Source organism: Falco cherrug, chromosome 5 (genome assembly GCF_023634085.1).
Source record: "Falco cherrug isolate bFalChe1 chromosome 5, bFalChe1.pri, whole genome shotgun sequence".
Taxonomy (NCBI): Eukaryota; Metazoa; Chordata; class Aves; order Falconiformes; family Falconidae; genus Falco; species Falco cherrug.
Genome location: NC_073701.1, coordinates 57,042,749 through 57,064,012, shown reverse-complemented (window position 1 = coordinate 57,064,012; position 21,264 = coordinate 57,042,749). Strand labels below are relative to the sequence as shown.

General features: G+C 41.4%; 1 protein-coding gene across 2 annotated transcripts; it reads right to left on the bottom strand.

Moving 5' to 3' along the window:
- Nucleotides 1-14,886: 14,886 nt before the first annotated feature.
- Nucleotides 14,887-20,216, bottom strand: YEATS4 (YEATS domain containing 4). 2 transcript variants are annotated; one of them, XM_014284161.3, is made up of 7 exons: nucleotides 20,061-20,216; nucleotides 19,783-19,902; nucleotides 19,412-19,478; nucleotides 19,216-19,310; nucleotides 17,693-17,785; nucleotides 17,528-17,615; nucleotides 14,887-15,478 (listed from the first exon to the last, which is right to left on the bottom strand). In XM_014284161.3, the coding sequence occupies exons 1-7, from the start codon at nucleotides 20,109-20,111 to the stop codon at nucleotides 15,309-15,311; spliced, it is 684 nt and encodes a 227-aa protein (XP_014139636.1). In that variant the 5' UTR covers nucleotides 20,112-20,216; the 3' UTR covers nucleotides 14,887-15,308. The 2 variants fall into 2 exon arrangements, with proteins under 2 accessions (XP_014139636.1, XP_055568371.1); XM_055712396.1 differs by lacking the exons at nucleotides 19,783-19,902; nucleotides 20,061-20,216 and adding an exon at nucleotides 18,119-18,386 and having other exon boundaries at nucleotides 19,412-19,465.
- Nucleotides 20,217-21,264: the final 1,048 nt, after the last annotated feature.

Sequence of the window (21,264 nt, the reverse complement as noted above, 5' to 3'; positions counted from 1 at the left end):
GATGGGCTATGTGCCTTTGCCTCAACCATTGCAGTGCTGAGTGTTCAATTCAGGAATGTTAAGTTAGGTCCACGCTACCAGTCCATAACAAGGACACAAATAGTCCACTGTTTTGCCAACACAGCTGCATGGGAGGTGTTTCAATGCAGGGGCAGATCAGGCAGGCCAGTACAGCTGCAAAACTTAGAAGTATGTCTCAACATCCTCAAAACTAAGTGAGTTGGAAGAAGCTGCTTGCTCTACTTGGAGTTCAGTAAACTTTCACGTTAGAGGCTTAAGGGGCCTCCTTTATACAGATTGTGAATGTTGAAGGGATAGGAGAAATCATCCTGTCTTTTTCCTAGAGTTCAGTGATTAGAAACCCTGAAAGTCAGCTTGTGGGGGACCCGGTTTTGGTTTCATCCTCTGTTTATGAACATAGATTAGTATTTTCTGTACTCAGGGTGTGTTATAACCATCATATGGTTACTACAGCTGCCTTAATTCTAGCCACTGAAATTGTTCAGGTGTGAATTTATGGAATGTAAGCACCTCCACAGCTGGAAAGAAACTGGATGAGAATTTTGAAGACAGTCCTTTCGGATTTAAGGATTGTAAGTGTTCATTTTCAGCATCCAAGTCCTTTTACTGGTGTAGTTGCTGAGGCTTGTCTCAGGTCACAGAAGCAAATCAGTGACAGAAAGCTGGGGTGAGGCTTCAGTATACAAGTGTGTCAGACTATGGAAAAATCAACATGGGTTTTTGTGGGTAGAGAAGCTTTGTCAAAATTATGAAGTTCTTTGATGAAATCAACAAACTAATAAACCAGGGTGATACATTCATTATAGTGATTTCAAAAGAGCTTTTGCCACAGTCCCTCACCAGTGTTGCTGAAGTACATTAGCTGTCATAGGTTAGGAAGGAAGCCTATCTTGTGAATTAGTAACTAGCTGAAAGAGAAGGGTTAATGAGGTAGCAATAAATAGTCATTTTTTACACTGCGGGAGAGTTACAATTGGACTCCCACAGGGATTCATGCTGGGACCTGCACTAGTTAGCATACTCAGAAATGGTCTTGGAAAGAGACTGAGTAACGAAGCAGCACAGTTTACTGCTGATGCAAAATTCTTTGCAGCAGTGGAGAATGAAGCTGACAGCAAGGAGTTTCAAAAGGATCTCATTCTGCTGAGCAGCATTGGTGTTAAGCTAGAAGTTGAAATTCAGTCTCAATATAACTGGAAGCTAATGCATACAGGCAAAACCAATCTTAATTATATGTGTCCACTGATAAATTCAACATATGCTGTTATTGCTGAAGAAGGAGTTTTAGAGTCTCTATAGGTAATTAGTTTCCAGTTCCAAGTCAAAAATACCAGGAATTACTAAAAAAGGAAGACAGAATGGAGCAGAAAATCTTGTAACATCTTTGTGTGTATTAGTGGTATGACCACATCTAGAGAACAGTAAGTATGAAGCTCTGGTTTCCCAGGTCAGAAACAAAGTAAAGATAGAAAGGAACAATGAAACATAGAGAACGGTTTCTGTTTAAAACGTGACTACCAATACTTAGACTTCTCAGTTTGAAAAAGACAAAGTGACAATGGCTGGGTGACCGAGGGAAAATGATTGAATTATATAAAATGGTGGCTTGTGGAGAGAAGGTAGGGAGCTCTCATTCAGTTTTTCTGGTAAGTGGGCACACAGGGGAAATAATGGACTGCAGGTTTTAAACAACCAAAAGGTAGCCTTTTTTTTGGATGCTGCAGAACTAAGTATGGAGCTCACTCCGTGGAAGCTAGAACTATCATTACTTTTAAAAAGGGACTTAACTCAAAAGGGAAGCAGTGCACTGAGAGCTAGTAAATGGGATGGAATACAGTGGCCTTTGGTTCAGGTTTTCCCTAACCAATGATCTACTGAAAACTCTGAATGTATATCAAGAAGGGTTGTGCTACACCTGACCTGTTCTTTTGACTCTTTCTGACTGTTTAGTACCAGTCATTAAGTTCAGAAGCAAGTTAGGCATACCTGTGTAGCCTTGATACATATGGCCATTTTGCAGCTAGTACAGGAGAGAGACACCAAGGTGGTCACAGGACTGGGAAAATGGTGTGTTGTAGAAGCCTGAGAGAACCGATACTGTTCAGCCTTAAGGAAGCAGCTAAGGGAAGATCTTACTGCAGTTGTCTACATGGAAGACCAAGCCAGATTCTTCTCAGAGGTACACAGCCGAGAGGGAATGGACACATGTTGAAACATGGGAAATTCTGCTTAGATACAGGAATAGATTGACTTTTTTATTTGTATCATAAAGGTGGTCAAATATTTGGACAGGCTGCCCAATATGAGAGGTTGTTTGACCTCCTTCATGGGAGATAACTCAGAACTGGACTAGACACAGTCCTGAGCTGTCTGCTCTAGCTGGCCCCGCTTTGAGCAGTAGGTGGTCCTAGGTGGCCTCCTGAGGCCCACTGCAACCTACATTGTTCTGTATTCTTAAGATGGGTTCTTCCCATGTGTTTGTGCCCTAAATTTACATGATTTCATATGGTATATTCGTTGACAAAAGTGGAACATATGTGGTCTGGGTTAACTAATTTGTATTAAAACTCTGTGCAAGAACATAGTGGTGTCAAGACACTTTGGATTTGCTATAAAGAAAGCAGAACCAGCTATGGTACTTTCTGTCTAGTGGCTTGACAGTAGTCATTAAAATACTTTGTAAAAATACATCAAGAGTCATTTGTCAGGGTGCAGCTATAGCAGGAGTCAGTAAATGGTAGTTGTCCATGCTTACAATTTTTGGTTTTTACTTCCAATGTTGTCTTTAAACAAATTATGTGTAACTAATTTGTCAGAGACTGAATCATGGGGCAGAGCATATACCTAGCACAGCATGTGCTGCCATGTCACACAATGTGATTGTGTAAGTGCTTGTTCTTTGCATCTGGATCAAACCTGTCTCCAGCAAGAAAGCCAGTTAAAATATGTTCTTCACCCGCATTTCTCTAACTAGGGTCAGTGCTTTGTTTTTGGGTTAAGATCTTTGAAAGATAAGGTAGTGTTGTTTGCAACCGACTGCATCTGTTCAACAGCTGGCGTATGTGGCACAAACAAACAATTCTGACTACAAAAATACCCAAAACCACCCATCACTGTTTTCTCCTGTAGTAAGAACTCTTTTTTTGTAAGCTGCAGACCCTGCTACAGCTCAGCAACTTAAGGATAGTGTATTCACCAACAGGACTTGTGGAATAAGCTGAGTCCTATAGTTTTAAAGAACAAATGCACTTCAACTTAATTACAGTCAGGCCTGAATAAAAATTAAAGGGTTTGCATGTCTGCTAGTCTATATGTGGGTAGAAAGGCAGTGAGGTTAAGATAATAGGCTCAAAATGTATTCTCAGAAAACATGTAAAACCACAGTAGGGTGTGATTGTATGCAAATAAGTATTTTTGCAATAGCAGATTAAACACCTTATGGAATTTGTATGGAAAACTGCATGCTTGTACATGATGCAAAGTATGATTAAGCACTAGTTTGTGGAGTTTCTGCCTTTGGTGAAAAATTAAGACAGATTTAAATCAATCAATGGTTTTCTCAGTCTTTTCACAATATATGTTGTAAGTTATGAATGGTGACTGCTAGAGAGAAAATGTTAAAAATAACACTACTTTTTCCTTGGGCCTGCATCCTTACAAGAATATGTCCTGCTGTGGTTTCCAGTCAGGAAAAGCATGGCAGTAGCAGAAAGTCTGGCCATAGTGTGGCAACGCATAGGATCTAAGACAGGGAGAAAAGAGAACTGGCAAATTGATATAAACTTTTACTAGAACAGCTGTTACTGGTATGTGTTTTGCCATCAGCTTACAGATTTTTTTTAATAAAACCTTCAAAGTATCTTTTTGATGCATTCCATGCATGGATAGATTAATCATTCCGGGTTTCACCACTACATTTAAATAAACTTCTTTTTCATGCTCAGAAATTCTTAAAATTACTCTGAGGGGACCCAGTGCTTATAGGGGCAGCAGGTACCTTCACAAATATGCATGGTTAGCATTGGTCGAAAGACCTGCATTGGCATAGGCAGATAATCACTGCTTCACTTGGTCATTTGCATAAAAGGGACATTGTGGTTGGCAGAATGACTGAATTGTCTTTGGGAAATGGTCTTTAATGTCAAATTCTGATCTACATTACATACCAGAGTTATGCATCTGCCTTTCTGAAACTCCTTTCTCTAACACAAGTTACTGTGTCCTGTGCAGTGAGAGATGCCCAGCCTTTTTCAAGAAAATTGCCTTTTGCTGTGCCCAGGAAGGATGTTTAAAGGAATGTGCAAAGTTGCAGCCTGGCTTTTCACCTAGCAATGATAGATCTGAGTTGGCAAAATCGGGTATAATGGTGTTTGTGTTTATCCAGTGTTTCTCCTACCATCTGGGGTAGAAAAGATAAAATACATTACTGCAAATTAACATTGATGCAAATATTGAAGCAAATTTGACCCACTGTGACCTTGTGCAGTTTCTCTGGGGTGAATATATTACTTTATGCAAGAAATAAAACTTCTCTGAAGAAATCAAATTGTCACGTTGAAAAACAGTGAAACACACTCTCTTTCTGCCTTCCAAAACAGCTCTGCCTGCTCAGCAGTAAATTTGCAGAGGAACCCAAGCTCTCACTGGCAGGATTACTCTTTCCTGCCTCTTAATCATAATTTGTTAGTGAAAGCAGTGGTCAAAGAAAATGCAAGATCAACAGTTTTGAACACTGGTACAGCAGGCTTTGCTCTCCCTCATTCATGTGTCTTTATCCCACATACTCCAAAATCACATCTAGATGTGAATGGGTAGCTGAGCGTTGTGATTTATACAGACAGATGAATATTTGAGGCCTGTGAAAGATATCACCTACCCTTCTCTTGAAGGATCTCACCCCTGCTTGGGGGAAGGGTCAGTTTATGCAGCTGCTGCTAAACTACTGATCATAGCCTGACATTTTAAGAAAAGAAAAATATAAATTCCAAGGGGGGGGTTATTTCTCAGTATTTAAGTATATATATATATATAAGGAGTATATAAGGACTGGGCTTCTTCAGGAAAGCGAGAACCTTCTTCCCGTATGGGCAGAAAACAATGAGGGTAACAGGCCTTCCAAGGTGAGGAATCACTCCAGCACTTGAAAAAATAAAATTAAGGCTGAGACAGCCAGCATAAAAGCCTTTGAGATAACTTTGGTGGGCATGTTCCCTCAGAAGAGGCATGCAAGAAGAAAAAGTGAAGTATGGCAAGGCAGAATTACTGGTAATGGAATAGAAAGCTGCTTTTACAGTGCTTCATTTTGCAGCCAGAATATTATTTCTCCCTTTTAGGACTGCCTAAATTCACACATAAAGCTGGTAGAAGCAAACTACATAATTGCTTGAAACAAGGGAAATAAAAGCAGACTTGTTAATTTAATGGTATTTTAAGCAATAATTATTTTAAGCAGAAATAATTAGATTTCCCTTCAATTACATATAATAGCATATATTTTAAGCCAAATCAAGGATGGGATCAAAATATATACCAACATCGTTCTCTCACCCAGAAACAAGTATAGGGAAGAGTCTGAAGGATGGAGACTGAGGAAGTCCTGCTTATGGAATTTTTCCCAAAGCAGTTTGATTCAGGTGGGACTAGCTAACTCTACTGTAGAGAGGTATTTGTCCCAGTTGTGTTTGTTATTCCATGATGCCTCTTAGCAGGAGGAGAGAAAGATGACAGCACAGTTTTTGCTTTAGTGGAGCATTTTAAAAAATGGCTTGTGTTTACATTAAATAACCACAAAGAAATAGGTCTTCAGGATGAAGTGAGAAAAGTTAAAGTTTATGAGTCTTTGATTCTTGGGGAAGTTCATTCCACTGCTAAGAAAGCTTCAGCCCTCTTGCAGAAGAAACCCTCCTTACGACAGAAGAGCCAAACTGGTAACTGTGGACCATAGATGATCTTTGATGTTTTTTGCCTTCTTTCTCTGTCATACCCTTGGCCTTTCCTGAGATGTTCAAATAATTGCTCTTTGTGTTAGATCGCAGGGCAGGCTGCTTATCCTGGTCTTACTTAAGACCCACTTGTCAGTGCAAACCTCCGTAAAGCAGCCTGAAGTATCTGGGGGTTTTGTTCTGCATTCACAATTGGCGAGTACAGGCTTATTTTGTCAAAGTAATGAAGCAAGATGCTTAGAGGTTTTGTTAAGTTTTCTTCACAAGACTACTTAGTTCTGTACCAAACAACTGCATGCCCACTCCAACCCTCAAGTCAAAGCCTTTTTGATATAAATGGGAGATTTTCAGAGAATTTTGGCTCAAGTCTTATTTCTATCTCTCCTTTTTTAAAACCATGAGAACATTTTCATGCAAGTGACTTCCAGGAATATAAATTTTTTAAAAGAAACCTATTTTACTAATGATGGTGAAACCCACAGACAGCAGTCGCTTCACTTACCCGCTACAGTCAGACTGAGTTGTGTTGCCACAGGATGAGAACTATACTGAATGCTGCTTCAGTCCAAAGTGGATAAAGGGTATAATTTTAGAGCTGAAAGACATTGCTTAATTTTAGAGCCGAAAGACATTGCTTACAGTTCAAGTAAAGAACTGCAGTTTATTATACTGCCCATCCTATACTGTGCATTTAGATTGAAGCCCTTCAGGCCTGGAACTCTGCCTGTGCATTTTACATGTACAGTATTCTTAGGATACAATATAAATAATAATGTATCAGCAGTGGAGGGAATGGCCCAGTGAAGCAATCCAGAACTGAGTGAACCTCTCAGATATTACGGAATAAGGCCAGCATTACTTCAAAAGCAATTTTTTTTAGGCAAAGTCAGTCAAATGTCTAAATTAAAATCCCACTCAATTGCTTTGGTCTTATCAGATGCAGTATCTGTATGTTTATTTAATAAGCCTCTTATGCATTTTATCTTTATGCTTAATTTAAATATGAGAAGCAAACACATTTTATATAGTTGTTATTCTCCAATTACTACAAAAGCTTCTTAGAATCTTTGATCATGAGAATGTTATTTCAAATCCAGTTCTGCTTCACAATTACCAAATGCCTTTACTGGAGTTAGTTTGGATGCAGTTCTAGTCCAAGTCAGGCAACCACAGTTAGTCCTTAAAAAACAGGTATGGCTACAGAGCTGTGAAGAGATCAGAATGCACCCAGGTAACTCAGTTGATTTATTTGGGGGGTGGGGGGGGTGGGTTTAGGCAGAAATTCCAACCAAAGCTGTAATGATAAGTGTCTGATGCAGTGCATCAATGATTTAGCATTAGATGCCATTTACAAAATGTTACTATTATTAAAATAGTGTAGATCAGGAAATTTTGTTGGCACTACAGTAGAGGTTCAGCCACAGGTTTTGGTTTTTTGGGGTATTTTTACACAAGGCCATGGAGAGGTGACACAGATCTCATAGCTGCTAAACAAGCTTGTATGTGGACAGCTATTAGATGATTACAAAATTTATTCAGTTGTCACACGAACTATCTCTAGATTTAGGTAAGACTCTGAAGCTAGCACTCCACAGCATCAGTGTTAGATAAAGCTCTGGAAGTAACAGCAGCAGCAAAAACAAGTTATACTTTGCTTTTTGTCTTACAGATCACTTCTCCTCAGTACTCCTTGTTGAGTCGTGAAGGAGCCGTAGCTTAGAACTGAGGAGAGAGATGGAACTTATAAAGGGCAAATCTTTGGGTGTGTGTACAAAATATGCTACAAGAAAATAATCTTACTGCAAAGTCAACAAGAGAGCATACAGTAGCAATAGCTAGATGACAAACTGAAAAAAATGGTTTGTCTAAATTTAAGCATAGGTATCTATCAGACTTCCAAAAGCCTTAGCTTATTCCCTGTAAAGTAATGAAAAATAAAACATTACTAAAGTGGCTGTTCTCTCACGTGGCCCTTCTACCATGAAAATGTGGCTTCTTCATTTAGTGATTACCTTCCTTCACCAGAGGTCTGATTGAAACCCACTGACTTCACAAGGATTGAAGGTCAGGTTTCTTTACCGAAGTACTAACCGTTTCCAGCTCCAAATGCAGAGGCAGGGCACTTGAAAGCATTTAAGTACCATATGGGATCAGATTAGACTATGAAAAATTAATTAAATTTCACTTTTCAGACAATGAAACCATGAAAAATTTTACTGCTTTTCTGTTTTAAAATACACATACTGTGTCAGCCTGTTCCAAGAAAGTAACACTGAAACTTATGCAAATTAATTTAATCATCTTTACAGGAATGACTTTGTTTCTGCCTTTTATCCTTGAGGGAAAAAAATACTTGAAAGAATTCACAGCCTTAGAAATGTATCTTCTCATTTCTCAGCAAATGCGCGGGGACTAGGACTTATTGCTTGTTTATTAATAAAAAATAAGAAAAACTCAAAAGACAGTTTATTTTAAATTCAGCTAAACTGCATTAGCTATTTGAAATCGAAAGAATCTAGCAGGAAACAGGGCTAGCAGACTGACCAGTGGTGAGATGCTCAAAGAGTGCAAACTACTGCCGAGAGGTGCAGCCACATGCCGTCTTGCAGGCCTGGCACTTGAGTGCATATCAAATCAGTTTTGCCCTCTGACATTGCCCACAACATTCTGTCATGATCCAGAGCAATGCCTGTGTTCATCTAACACTGCAGTTCCTGGCTGTTGCTGATAAGGACAGAACAAAAAGAAGATTCAGAGCAACCACAGAGCTTTGCAAAGCACGGATGCTTTGATCATTTCCAAACACTATGTAGGAGGGTGGTGGAGTCCAGTCTGTTTAGTTTACGTGCCTATCCTGTGTCTTGCCTCACCATGCAAATGTGCCTAGCAAGGAGGAAAAATACCAGTTCCAGTTTGTTCAATATATAAATTTCTTCTACAGTCACTAAAAAGGAGTGTAACCTATGAAGGTAATGGGAAGTTAATTCCATCTAATTTAACATGTTTGTTTACTAAGGATCTAACCCTTTTCTGAGATGGTGGCTCTATTTAGCTTGAAGAAAACCCACTCAATTTGTTTTCTCCAATGCCCTGATTACTAAGTGAGGTTATGGTTTTCCTCCACCTGTTCCCTGTCCAGTCCTAGAGAAGTCTTGCAGAGCTGTCTGTCTACAGCTCACTGTGAATAGCAGCGATGGAGACTACTCTCATGACCTTATGGTTAGGAACTTCTAAAACTGTGAGATGCAGACTTAGTCTACCTCAGCAATATTTAGCTTATGGAGTAGATGTATTAACTACTAAATAGACTTCCATACAGAAACCAGAAAATAGTAACACAAAAGTTAACTGCAAGCCCCTCAAACCTGACTTTTCAACATTCTCCATATTACCTACGCAGAGTTCAGGTGGCTTAGGACCTGAATGGAGCTTTAGGTGGGACACAGTTACCGCTATAATCAGGACAGTGATTAAAGCAAGAATTATCTTGGTTAATACTTGCTTTAATAAACATAGACGGGAAAAGCAGCCACATGCTGGCCCTGCTACATTCAACAGACTCAGCACATGAAACATCAGAGTGCTGCAGCACTATTCATTCTCCAAATTTTAAGTCCAAAAGCTGTCACCTTTGCTACATGCATAGAGGCACAAACCTTGTTGGTTTTGCCAACTTTTAATACCTGTATTTACCCAGCATGCTAGTGCTTACAGCTGCAAGCTTAGAAACTATAGTTTAACTGTGAAATTATTTCAGATCTTTTGTTTGGAGTCATTAAAATGAGGTGCAGTTTCGTCTGATCAATTCAGCTGGTGAAGACAACCTTTCTTAGCCATATGTCATTTTTCTTGATCCTATGAATGAAGATAGCAGAATGTTTCACTGAGAAACTAGAAGTGGGTTTAAATAAAAAACCCATTTTAATAGCCTTCTAGATCAGAAGTTAAATAAAAGATGCTATTTGAAATGAAGATGAATTGTAGAGTGTGAAAAAATGTGAGATTTGCTAGACAATGTAGAATTAGACGTTGAAGAAAAAAGCTGTTGATCACTCAGGTGAAAGTATTCACAAAGCAGAAGCCAGTAGATGAAACAGAATTTGTTTCTGTCCTAAAGTACAGAATTCTCCACAACTGCGGGAATAAGAAGTGCCAGCCATGCGTTTTACACATGAACGCCTTAAAAGTATAGTAGTTGTCAGGGAGGGAATAGGACAAATACAGCATATTCCAATGGTAATGAGTTGTTTTTATAGCCCAATCACTAGGCATTCAAGAGGTTTTTCCTATGAAAATTAAATGTACATTTCAATTTTGGATGTGTATTAGCTCTGCATAGGCATGGCTGTTTCATTAAAAACTTCCATGATTTCATGTTCTAGCTTAAAACATTTTAAAACAGAAATAGTATACATGTTATATAAATTAATGTTAAACAAATTCCAACTAATTATATCATGATGCATATATAACAAGAATTTCTTATTGTTGCTATTCTTTTTTACCATCGTAATTCTCTCTTCTTCCCCTTACTTAAGCTGTTCTTCCCTACTGTATTGAGGAAAAGTAGCAGTTAACATACTTGGAAGCCAAAGGTTCATTCGTAGTATTTATTAAGCAGTAAGTAGTCAAAGGTGCTAATAAATTCTATCAACATTAAGTTCAAAAAGTTTACCAGTGGAAAATCCTGCCATTTTGCACCTGCAATTGAGTGCAAGCAAAGTAGGCAGTCCAGCAGAGTACCTAAGTTAGGGATTTTTTCATTCCTATTGTCACACAACCTCGGCCTGAAAAAGCAAAATAACCTTAAAAACAACCCAGAGATTTGTGTTTTGAAAGCTGCTTCCCTTGCCAAATGAAGAAAAATTGCAAACATTCACGCTGGGGTTTTTTGCTTCCTGGCACAGCACATTTGATTTACTTACAGGGCTGCAGAACAGTCTTGCAACATGCAAGTGGTCATCTCTACAGAAACAAATGTAAATTGTCTGATCGGATGATCGAGTCTGAAAGCAAATGAGATCAACCAAAGATATCACAGATCTGCCAAAATCCTGGTGATTAAAATGCTGTTGAGACTGAGGAATATTTTGGACATACCTGCCACCTGGTGTTTGGAAAACAACCTTGTATCTGGAAGCAACCTGAAATGCTCTTAAATCTCTACTCCCATTAAGAGCAAACAAACACTGATGTATTTGATATGGATTACATGCATAAGCAGCGAAAGTGTCTTTAGGCTGGTATTACTATCAGCATCTGTCTAGAAAGAAAAAGAACGGGGTGACTTAATGTTCCTTCTAGTCCCATCGCTACCAACCACAGAAATTCTCAAGTAAATCTTTGCATTAACTGTATTTACACATGTCCTGTCAGATAATGGCACTTTTGATGAGGAACCTCCCCGGCACAGCCTTATATAACTTCATAGTCTTAACTGTAAACTACAGCGTGCCAAACACAAAAGCAAAGGAAGGAAGGAAGTTATATGAGATGGAGCTTGGTTAGAAAAGGACTAGCAATAAATAGTACTGGGTAGTAAGTGAATAAGCAGTCAGTGTCTGGAATTACTGTGATGACTATTGATGTGTCTTAGCTATAATACTTAAAAACCCCAAGTCTTTATAGTGGAAGCAGCAATGACAGTAACTACCAGTTTTGCATGTTTGATGTCTAAAGTAAACATTCCTCATTGGTAAAATTGGTAACAGTAAGCATATAAACTAAGAAAAATCGTGTTTTATCTTCACCTCCCAAGGCATTACTTCACGTGGAGCCTAAAGGTTCAGTGTAGACAATTGCACAAATTACTGTGCAATTCAGTGATACCAAACTATACCTATAGCCTAATGGGGGATTTTCCCCCCCTCCTTTGCAAGGCAAATTTAAATACATCTGTGTTTCACAATTATAACTCAGGATGAAACCACGGTCTAAAGTCAGTCTCAGCAGTATAAACAGCCAACATTGAAGTTAGCACCCCTGGAAAGCACAAACCGTAACCATTTGTCTGGAATCGCATCTTCATAGGGCTGCCAAAAGTAAAATGGAGTGTAGCATTTGGGTTTTTCTTTTTCTTCAAGACAATGGAGGTCAAATGCAACTGTGTCCTTAGGTGTCCCGCTCTCTTTCAGTGCTAGTAACTTTGAAAATTATACACAGTAGAAGGTCAACACTATATTGTACATTTACCGTGCACATATGGTATCCCAGGTGCCTGCAACAACAACTGTTTTTAACGGCAGAGCGCACAGGTCCAAACATAACCTATCTGTTAATTGAGAACCATGCAGTTGTGTGTAGAGAAGGTAGCTATAGGTTTACTTGTCAGATGCAGGGAGGTGGTTTTTTTCCCCATCTATTCTCAAGCCAAAATCCTAAACTGCTTAATTCTCATGAACTTCTTCCAAAATTTAATTACTGCCTAATACAGGGCTCAATTGCTTTCTCAGCATCTCAAGAAAGTATTTGCTAATGAAAACACAGAACATAATAAGGAACTTTGTAAAGCAGATGTTCTTCCTGTTCTCTACCAACAGTACCTGCTCAGAACACACAGATGTTAGGACTGTTTTCTTGCCTTAGTATTGATGGGGGGAACCTAATGACTCTTGTATGATCTTTACAGAGAGCACAAAGGAGGGAAAAAAATACAAAAAGTTGAAAGAAAACCCGGGAGGGGGAAAAAAACTGCTAACCACAAACAAAAATTACATCACTGGTCTAGCATGTTGATGGCTACTAACAGTGGAGCCAGGAACATTGCTTCTGTAAAATTGAATACTAGGCTGTTTATTGAATGCTATTCAAAATATAAAGAAAAAGAATACTTTAGGCTCCTATGAAAACACTGGATTCAGAAGGTACCACTCCATTCTTTTTTTGGTCTGTTCAAACTTGTTGCAGCAGACCTGCTCTTGTTAGTCACAGCTCTTGCAGAACCTATGTAATATTCCATCTGAGTTACTCTACATTAATATTAACTGACAAATATGGAGATAAAAATGTTGCATACAACCTAGTATCACCAAAAGTGTGCTCTCCATTCCCATTTTTGCTTCAGCATGCACAAATGGGCCTTAAAAACCTCCTCAGTAAATGGAATAAATCTGCAAGAAGCTGAGAGAATATACTTGGAAGGACTCGCTTTGTGCTAACCTGATTGTATTTTTCCTTTAAAATCTGCTTCCGATGATTATCAAAGACAAGGAAGAGCCATATAAACACTTTGAATTTTTATTCAAAGGTTTATATCCTTTGAATAAAAAGGTATTAAGGTATCCTAAAAGAAAATTACATGAATGTTTTTCTAACTTTTCACTGAAAAGTGTTTTTTCAACCTTAAAATGTCTAATATACTGTGGCCCATACAAGTCTTCTTTTCAATGCACAGCTCTGAAAATGGCATGTTCTAGTGTACTGAAATTGCCTAGCACATTCTTCTTCAGACACTGCTTAAAAGGAAATAGGCTAGCGAATCAATAAACCAAACAGTTAGGTTGCCAGAAAAATTTGGATAGACTGCAGCGCCAGGAAGGATCTGTGTGGGCACAAGGATACAAGCTGTTCCTCAGCCTATGGGTATATAATACCATAAACTAAACATGCCAAGTTATAACAGTTATTCCTCTTCATGAAAAACTTAAGTCTACGTATTATTGACTGTTGAAACTGTTTCAGTTATAAGTCTTTACCAAGCCATGGTAAAAGCTAATCATCAATTGTTTCAAATAAGAAGAGATTAGTGCTTTGTTCTCAAAGCACCCAGTTTTCTGTGCAAGAGGCGATGTGGGGTGTTTGATTCTCTATAGTAGAGTTTACTGCAACACAGTATCTTGAAATAGCAAAGATGCCCAAGCCTTTTCAAAACTTGAGGTAGCATCATCTCAATCAGGCTCGATTTACCTCTACGGAAGGAAAAAAAAACCCAACAAAAAACAATGTTACAGGCAAAAGATCAGGTGCTGATTTTTCAGGGGGAAACTTGCTAGTTGGTTACAAATATGTATCGGGTTTGGATGGCCAGGTTTCGGTAGAGGGGGGAGCTACAGGGCTGACGGCTGTGAAAAGCTGCCAGCTTTCCCATGTCTGATAGAGCCAGTGCCAGATGGATCTGCGACTGGCCACCGTCGAGCCTATCAGTAACAGTGGCAGCACTTCTGGGATAATGTATTTAAGAGGGGGGAAAGGCTGCTGTGCAACAGCAGCCAGAGGAGAGCAATGAGACTATGTGAGAGCAACATCCCTGCAGGCACCCAGGTCAGTGCAGAAGGGGCAGGAGGGGCTCCAGGCGCTGGAGCAGAGATTCCCGCAGCCCACGGTGAAGCCCGTGGTGGGGCAGGCTGTGCCCCTCAGCCCATGGGGCTCCACAGTGGAGCAGGCGAATGCCCGAAGGAGGCTGTGATCTGTGGGAAGCCCAGGCTGGAGCAGATTTGCTGGCAGGACTTGTGACCCTATGAGGGACCCACTGGAGCAGCTCATGAAGAACTGCAGCCCGTGGGAAGGACTCGTGTTCGAGGAAGACTGTCTCCCATGGGAGTGACCCAATGCTGTAGCAAGGGAAAAGGAGGAAGGAGCAGCAAAGATGTGTGATGAACTGACTGCAGTACATTATAAATATTAAACAAGCTTCTACAAAACAGGACCAGAATAATTTCCTGCTTCTGAGTATAACGTGTATAACTGATGCATTTATGTGTTAAAGCAGATGTGAGGCTACAAACTCTTATCTGTAGATATACAAGTTATTTAAAACCCTGTTTTGAGTAAGTTTTTTCACTCTGCTGGTAACAAACAGACATACAGAAATCACTGTAACCAGACTTAAGCAACTTGCATACCATTGTATTTCAACCTCTGCCTTAAATCAGGGTATGCCATTTACAGTTGTTCTTGAAACCCACAACTGGACAGACAAAAAATATTAAAATAAAACCCCACATATTTTATTTTTAGCTTTAAAGATGCATCTCTAAACAATCAGTAGAAAAAACAAGTAAAAAAAAGTAAACACCAGCATTTTGGAAAACCACACTGAACTAATACAAGATTTAATACAAAGTTTTCATACACTGCTCAAATGCAGTTAAAAAAAAAAAAAAAAAGGTAGCCTGTCTCCAAGACCCTTCCATTTGAAATTCATTGTTAAGTACCCACAGATTTTAACTATAAATCAAGGATACATTCTTTCTTTTTTCTTCCATTTATGAAGTTGATTGCAACATACTTCAATCGTTTGCAAGTGAAATTTACACAATCTCAGGTATGGAATCGAAGAGAACAATACAATTCCATGACTGAAGTCCTTCCATTTTCACTATAGGCTCTTTATCACGCCAACACTCATCACATATCTTTAGACTGGTCATCCTCCTCAAGTTTTCTGATCTCATTCTTTAAACAGTTGATAGTTTCGCGACTTGCTTTTAATCTTTCTTTAAGCTCAGCAATTTCAAAACTAGTTTTCTTTTTGGCAGCTTCCAGCTTTTCCCTGGTTTTCACTTCAAGATCTGCAACTATAGTGGTGATAAAGAAAAATAAATCTTTTAAGAATCATGAAAAGTTGCAATTATTATTGGTTTTAATTGTAGCAGTAATTTGGATGGTGTTTGTCCTGAAAAAGAATCTATCATTGTTAGCCTTAGAGATTCAATGATTGTAGTCAAAATGGTATCCAAATAAAAACCTGGAACTAAGAAAAATAAAAAGAAATAATTTTGTGGCCTCATTCAGCTCATCAGTTTTGTCGATAGAGTTACACAATTCATTACATCATTTTCCAGTTTTTTAAAGATTACATGGGGGGAAAAAAAACACTTGACATAGTGACAGCAAATAATGGGAGATTGCAGAGAATTACAAGTAGTTTTTAAGTGGGGCCCAGTGACAGCACGTGAGGCCGTGGGCACAAACTGAAACACAGGAGGTTGCCTCAACATCAGGAACCTTATTTTACTGGGAAGTTGACCAAGCGCTGAGGACAGGTTGCCCAGGAAGCTTCAGGAGCCTCCATCCTTGGAGACATTCAAAAGCCATCTGGACACAGTCCCGAGCAACCAGCTGTAGGTGCCCTGCTTGGACAGGGGGTTGGACCAGATGACCTCAAGAGGCCTTTGCACCTCAGCCATTCTGTGGTTCCTTTCCCACGTGCTGTAAAGCACTTCTGCTCTCCCTCTCATTGGAGTTTAATTCCATGCATCTAAAAGATCTAGTAGCGCCATCTTTGCTTGTAAGAATATCTGACATTAGGACACCTCAATCCAGTTTATTGAGATGTCCCAATTTATTATTTTTTTTTTTAATTTGTTCATGCATAGGTTTATGGACAAAGCTGGTAAAGCTAACAAACCTATGGAGGCCATGGATATCTCTTCACATCCCATATATTATATACTCATGGGCAGTGGCAGAAAAAAAAAAATCTTAATTTTTATCTGCTTCAGTAGCACACTTTAAGGAAATATATACAAAAAAACCACTAAAAGTTTCTATCTACTCTCAGGAGAAACATCCAGAAAATTTACATGAGAAAAGTTTAAATCTGAAAAGACTTTTTTACTTTTCAAATTGTTAAGCATTTTCTACATGTTAACCATAACAACACGCAATATAACAAAAATCCACCTCAAGACTGGCTAAACTGTGGTAGACCATACAAGCAGCTCACACGTCCACACACCCAAACAGACACAGAGCAAATTGGAACCCTAACTTTGTAGGGCTTCAGACTCATAACTGCTCTTAGCTCTAGGTATTCACAGTGTAAAAATACCTGACATTTGTTGTCAGGGGAACACGCAGACAAGCCAAGGGCCAGGTGAGCCAGACTATGATGGCACTGTAGTTTGTAACTGACAAGGTAGGATCTGGGCTCAGTAAGTACTCTATCTGCTTTCTGAGAGTAGAAGATAGGAGATGAAATCCACAGGACCAGAAGAGAAATCATCACCAAAGGCATTATATTTTATGAATCAATGTATCTTAATTCCATTTCTTTAATTCCCTTAATATACTGGTTTGTATTTAAAGACAGACTAGATTAAAAGGATGCAAAGAACTGAAGTAGTATGTTATGAAGTGACCTACAGTTAAAAAACTAGACAGAAGGGAAAAAAAGACATAAAGAGCTTTTAGACACTACCCTTTATCCCCAAAGGGTTGCTGCTTTGACTTAAAACAGTACTAACTGTTCAGTATTTCAGTGCTTAAAGTGTAATCTTTGCTTGCAGTTAACATCCTGATGAGCTAAACAGAACTGTACCACAAACACTGTGGCCTCAATTTATTCTGTTTTAACTCATTTCAAGTATGTTAGACTATGTATAGATCATGCCGTCACTCTTCATAATGAGAAATTAATTCCCATTTTTTCAGCAAGCATACAGATCAGAAAATCTTAAAAGTTTTCAAATAATATCTTTGCAAAAGTTGAAGCCAGTTTAATGCAAAAATAATTTTTAGGAGCATCCAAATCCATTGTACTGTTATAGCCCAGAAAAAAAGACTAAAAGCAAAGCTAACTATCGCTTATTTCTAAAATTAAAATATTTTCATTTTCAACTTACACTCAGTCTCATGCTTATAAGCACCTAGTGTTAGTTGACGAGATGTCGTTAACAGCTGCTGCATCATTGCAGTAGGATCTTGAAATATCTGATGAGGGAAAAAAATACACGGTATCACTAACGCTCGTCAAAATAAAGTGAGGATTACATTAAAAATTTCCATACCATTTCGTCATAGAATTCAGAAACCACCGTTTTCTTTCCCAGGATGGCATTGGTATCAGACTGAAAAAGCTTCAGCAAGTGATACAAAGTTACCTATACAAAGACAGAATTTTATTAGCTTGACAACTGCAAGAAAATAATAATCTTCTAGATAGCAACAAGTAGTATTTGTTCTTACTAAACAACTGTATGGATTTAAAAATCTTTTAGGAATGCAAAAATAATATTAAGTTATTCTACTAAAGGCATGACATTTAATCGTTAAAACATGCCAACTACCCAAAGACCTCTTGATACTTTAAAAACGTCTGAACAAGTGGTTTAGGACTGGTATATAAAACCTGCTAAGAACGCATTTCCAAACAGCTGACAGTTCAAACCAATTTTCCCACTTGATCGATTGGAAAGTGCTTTCTGTGGCCTCACCATCCCTTCTTGTGAAAGAAAAACACCGGGGGGGGCCTGTGAATAGCTTTTCACTGAAATTTTTCTTGACGGAGTTACTCTTCCATTACTGCACTGCAAATGGCAGGAGCTGGAGAGGAACGGAAGCCCTCTGTCCAGCCCTGAGGAACCGCTGACCACTTGGACCATGACCTGGGAAGAGGACACACAGCCCACGGTTCTTCCCTTCCATGAACAGGCCTGAGAACGGTCACGGAAGAGAGCGATACCATATTGTGGTTGGTACTTCCTGGAAAGGAAGAACGCGACAGGCACTGAAACAGCCTTCCAAAAACAGGAGCAAAGAAAAAACACCAACCAACTTTAGGACAGCTTGGTCAAGCCGTGAACGGAATTAACAGGACAAGTCAGGATGCTACTGAGCACAACAGCGCAGGAAGCCCTTTCTAGTCTGGTATCGATTTTCACATATTCAAGACAGGCATAAATTCAGTTTTCCCTTAATTTGGAAAAACTGGCTAAAGCAAAAGGATTGCTGTAGTTCGCGTGACAGAAGGAACTCAGTCCTTCCAGAAACAAACATCCCCTTCACCTAAAATACAGTAATCAAGTTTCCTACCTGAATCTGGATAAACAAACCTGCAAAATACATCTAAAACACAGGATGCAAAGAAAGAAATTAATTCCAATGTTCTATACAACTAGGGAAGTGTCTTAACCTGGTTTTCCTAGGAAAGAGACTAACGTTAGCATAGTGCCTTTGCTGCGTTTTGACTGATTTTGACCAAATGTGATAAAAAAAAAATAATTCAAATACCCTAGAACTGGAGCGCTATGTGGAAGAGAAATCCTCAGTATGTGCTCGACCCAGGTAAGGTGCAACATGCGGTCACATATTAGCAAATGTCAGAGAATCCCAGTGCAGAGAAAGGAGCCATGAATGCTAACAGTAAAGCACAGAAGCAGGAAAATGTGGCCAGTCATTTAATACATTTTCTACAAGAGCAGGGTTTATTCCTTCCGTGGCTGATGGGCCTTATTCTGACCAGCAATATCCTACAGCACAGCTTCAGGCTACCATAACTAATTAAGTGTTGTTAAGAGCTCAATGTACTTACAGGTCTTTCATTCGGATCAATGAAAAATATCTTAATGATTATTTCAAATTCACCCCAGCCTGTTTCAGTGATTTCATACGGTGGTTTGGTAACAACTGCAGTGGGGAACACAGGAGCATTAGTAAGGGTGGTAAAGCCTCAGTGCGACTCACCAAGGTCCCAGTTCCAGCAACAAATGCCCCGATGCAAAACCCACCTCTTAAAGGATTACCGTAGCTTTCGTGCAACTTGAATTGAATTTTTTTCACGTAAGCAGACATATCCTGGAACAGAAACGTTACTGCTGATCATTTGCGCAGCGCAGCCCTGCGCACCCCGCCGAGGTGCCCGCGGTTCCGGCGGGGCTGGCTGGGGCGCCACGGGGAAGGGGGACGGGGGACGGGGAACGCCGCGGTCCCACGGGCCCGCCGGGACCCGGTCCCACAAGAGGCTCCAGCTTTCCCCGGCCTGGAAAACTCCCTCCGAAGCCGTGAGAGGAACCAGCTCTTCCCGCTCTTTTTACCTCCTGGGCCGCCGCCAGCCCCCGCTCGCCCCGCGGCGCCCCCCGCCCCCGACGGCGGCGCCCACCTCGTTGCGGTACGGCTTGACGTACACCGTCCACTGGTGCGTGTGTCCGTCCTCCTCCCTCTTCTTCCCGAAGTACCGCGCCACGTTCCCGTACACGATCGGCTTCACAATGGTAACACCCTTAAAAACAAGGACACAGACGAAGCAACCCCGGTAAACAAACCGGCCCGCGAACAAGGAAAACCCCGAGCGACACGTCCGAAGGGCGGCGGCCCTGCACCGGCCCCGCGAAGCGACCGGCGGCCCCCGCACGCCCGGGGCCAGCCCCGGGCCCGTACCTTCACCCTGCCCCCGGAGTCAGGCCCGAACTCTGCCATTCTCTTGAACATATTGCCCCGGAGGAGGCGCCGCCCGCAGCCCCGCCGCCCGCGCTCAGCTCCTGCGCCGCGGCCGCCAGGCCCGGGCCCGGCCCCGCCCCGGGGGCGGCTCCCGCCACCGCCACGCCCCGCGGCTTCCGGCGGCGCGCGGCGCGCTGGCGTCACGGCGGCGGCCCGGCCCGCACCGCCCCGGGCGCTGAGCGGGGCCGCCCCTCGCCGCACTGCAGCGCCTCACCTCCCCCGGCACCGCCGCCCCCCGAGCCACGGCAGGCGCCGAAGGACGGCGCCCGGCCAGCTGCGAGCCGCTGTCCCGCTGCCGGCTGCCGCCCGCCCGCGCCCCGGTCCCCACGAGCGCAGCTGCGCTTGAAAAAGGACGCAGGGAGCGACATCGCTTCCCCCCGCTCCTTCTCATGCCGCTCCTTGGGTAGCGCTCAGACACCCCCTGGGCTGGCGTGTGTCCCCCGCGGCGCCCCTTGCACCAGCCGCCCCCGCCCGGGCACGGCCCCGCGGGCCAGACACTGCGAGGGGGGTACAGCCTGCACCGGGCACGGGACGGGGGACAAGGCGCGGTAGAGCCTGCCCCGGGCACAAAGCGGGGGACAAGGCGGGGTAGAGCCTGCTGCCGCTGGAGCCAGCCTGGGCTCCACAGTACTCAATCTGGGGGGTGACTGCTCCAGAAACCCTTGTACATCTCCGGAGCATGCAGGATACCACCGTCTCTGGTAAGACATCATCCTGTTGTCCGCTAGACAAGAACCAAAAGCCAGAGATGTATGGCAATTTCTGGCTGCTTCTCTAATTTCTGAGGTAAGGCAAAGAACTTGCCTCCAGCAACTTCCAGTTACCAGAACGAGCAGAAGCAGGCCAGGAAAGCAGGTCCACAGATGATGCAAAATCAACTAGGCTGCAAGAGAACGCTGTATTTCGTGCATTTATCCTTGCAAGACAAACTTAAAATACTGAATGAGGCTACTAGTGTGACAACAAACTGGTTTCTGCCACCGTTTTATGGTTAATCTGCAACCAAGCTCCTTTTACTCATGGGTAAATAACTGTGTTGTCAGCTGGTCTTCTTGGTCGATAGCTGTTCAGTTGTGCTGTAGTACAGGAAAAGGGGTATCGCACCACAAGGTAACAAGTTATGCTTGATTCAAACTTGGAGGCA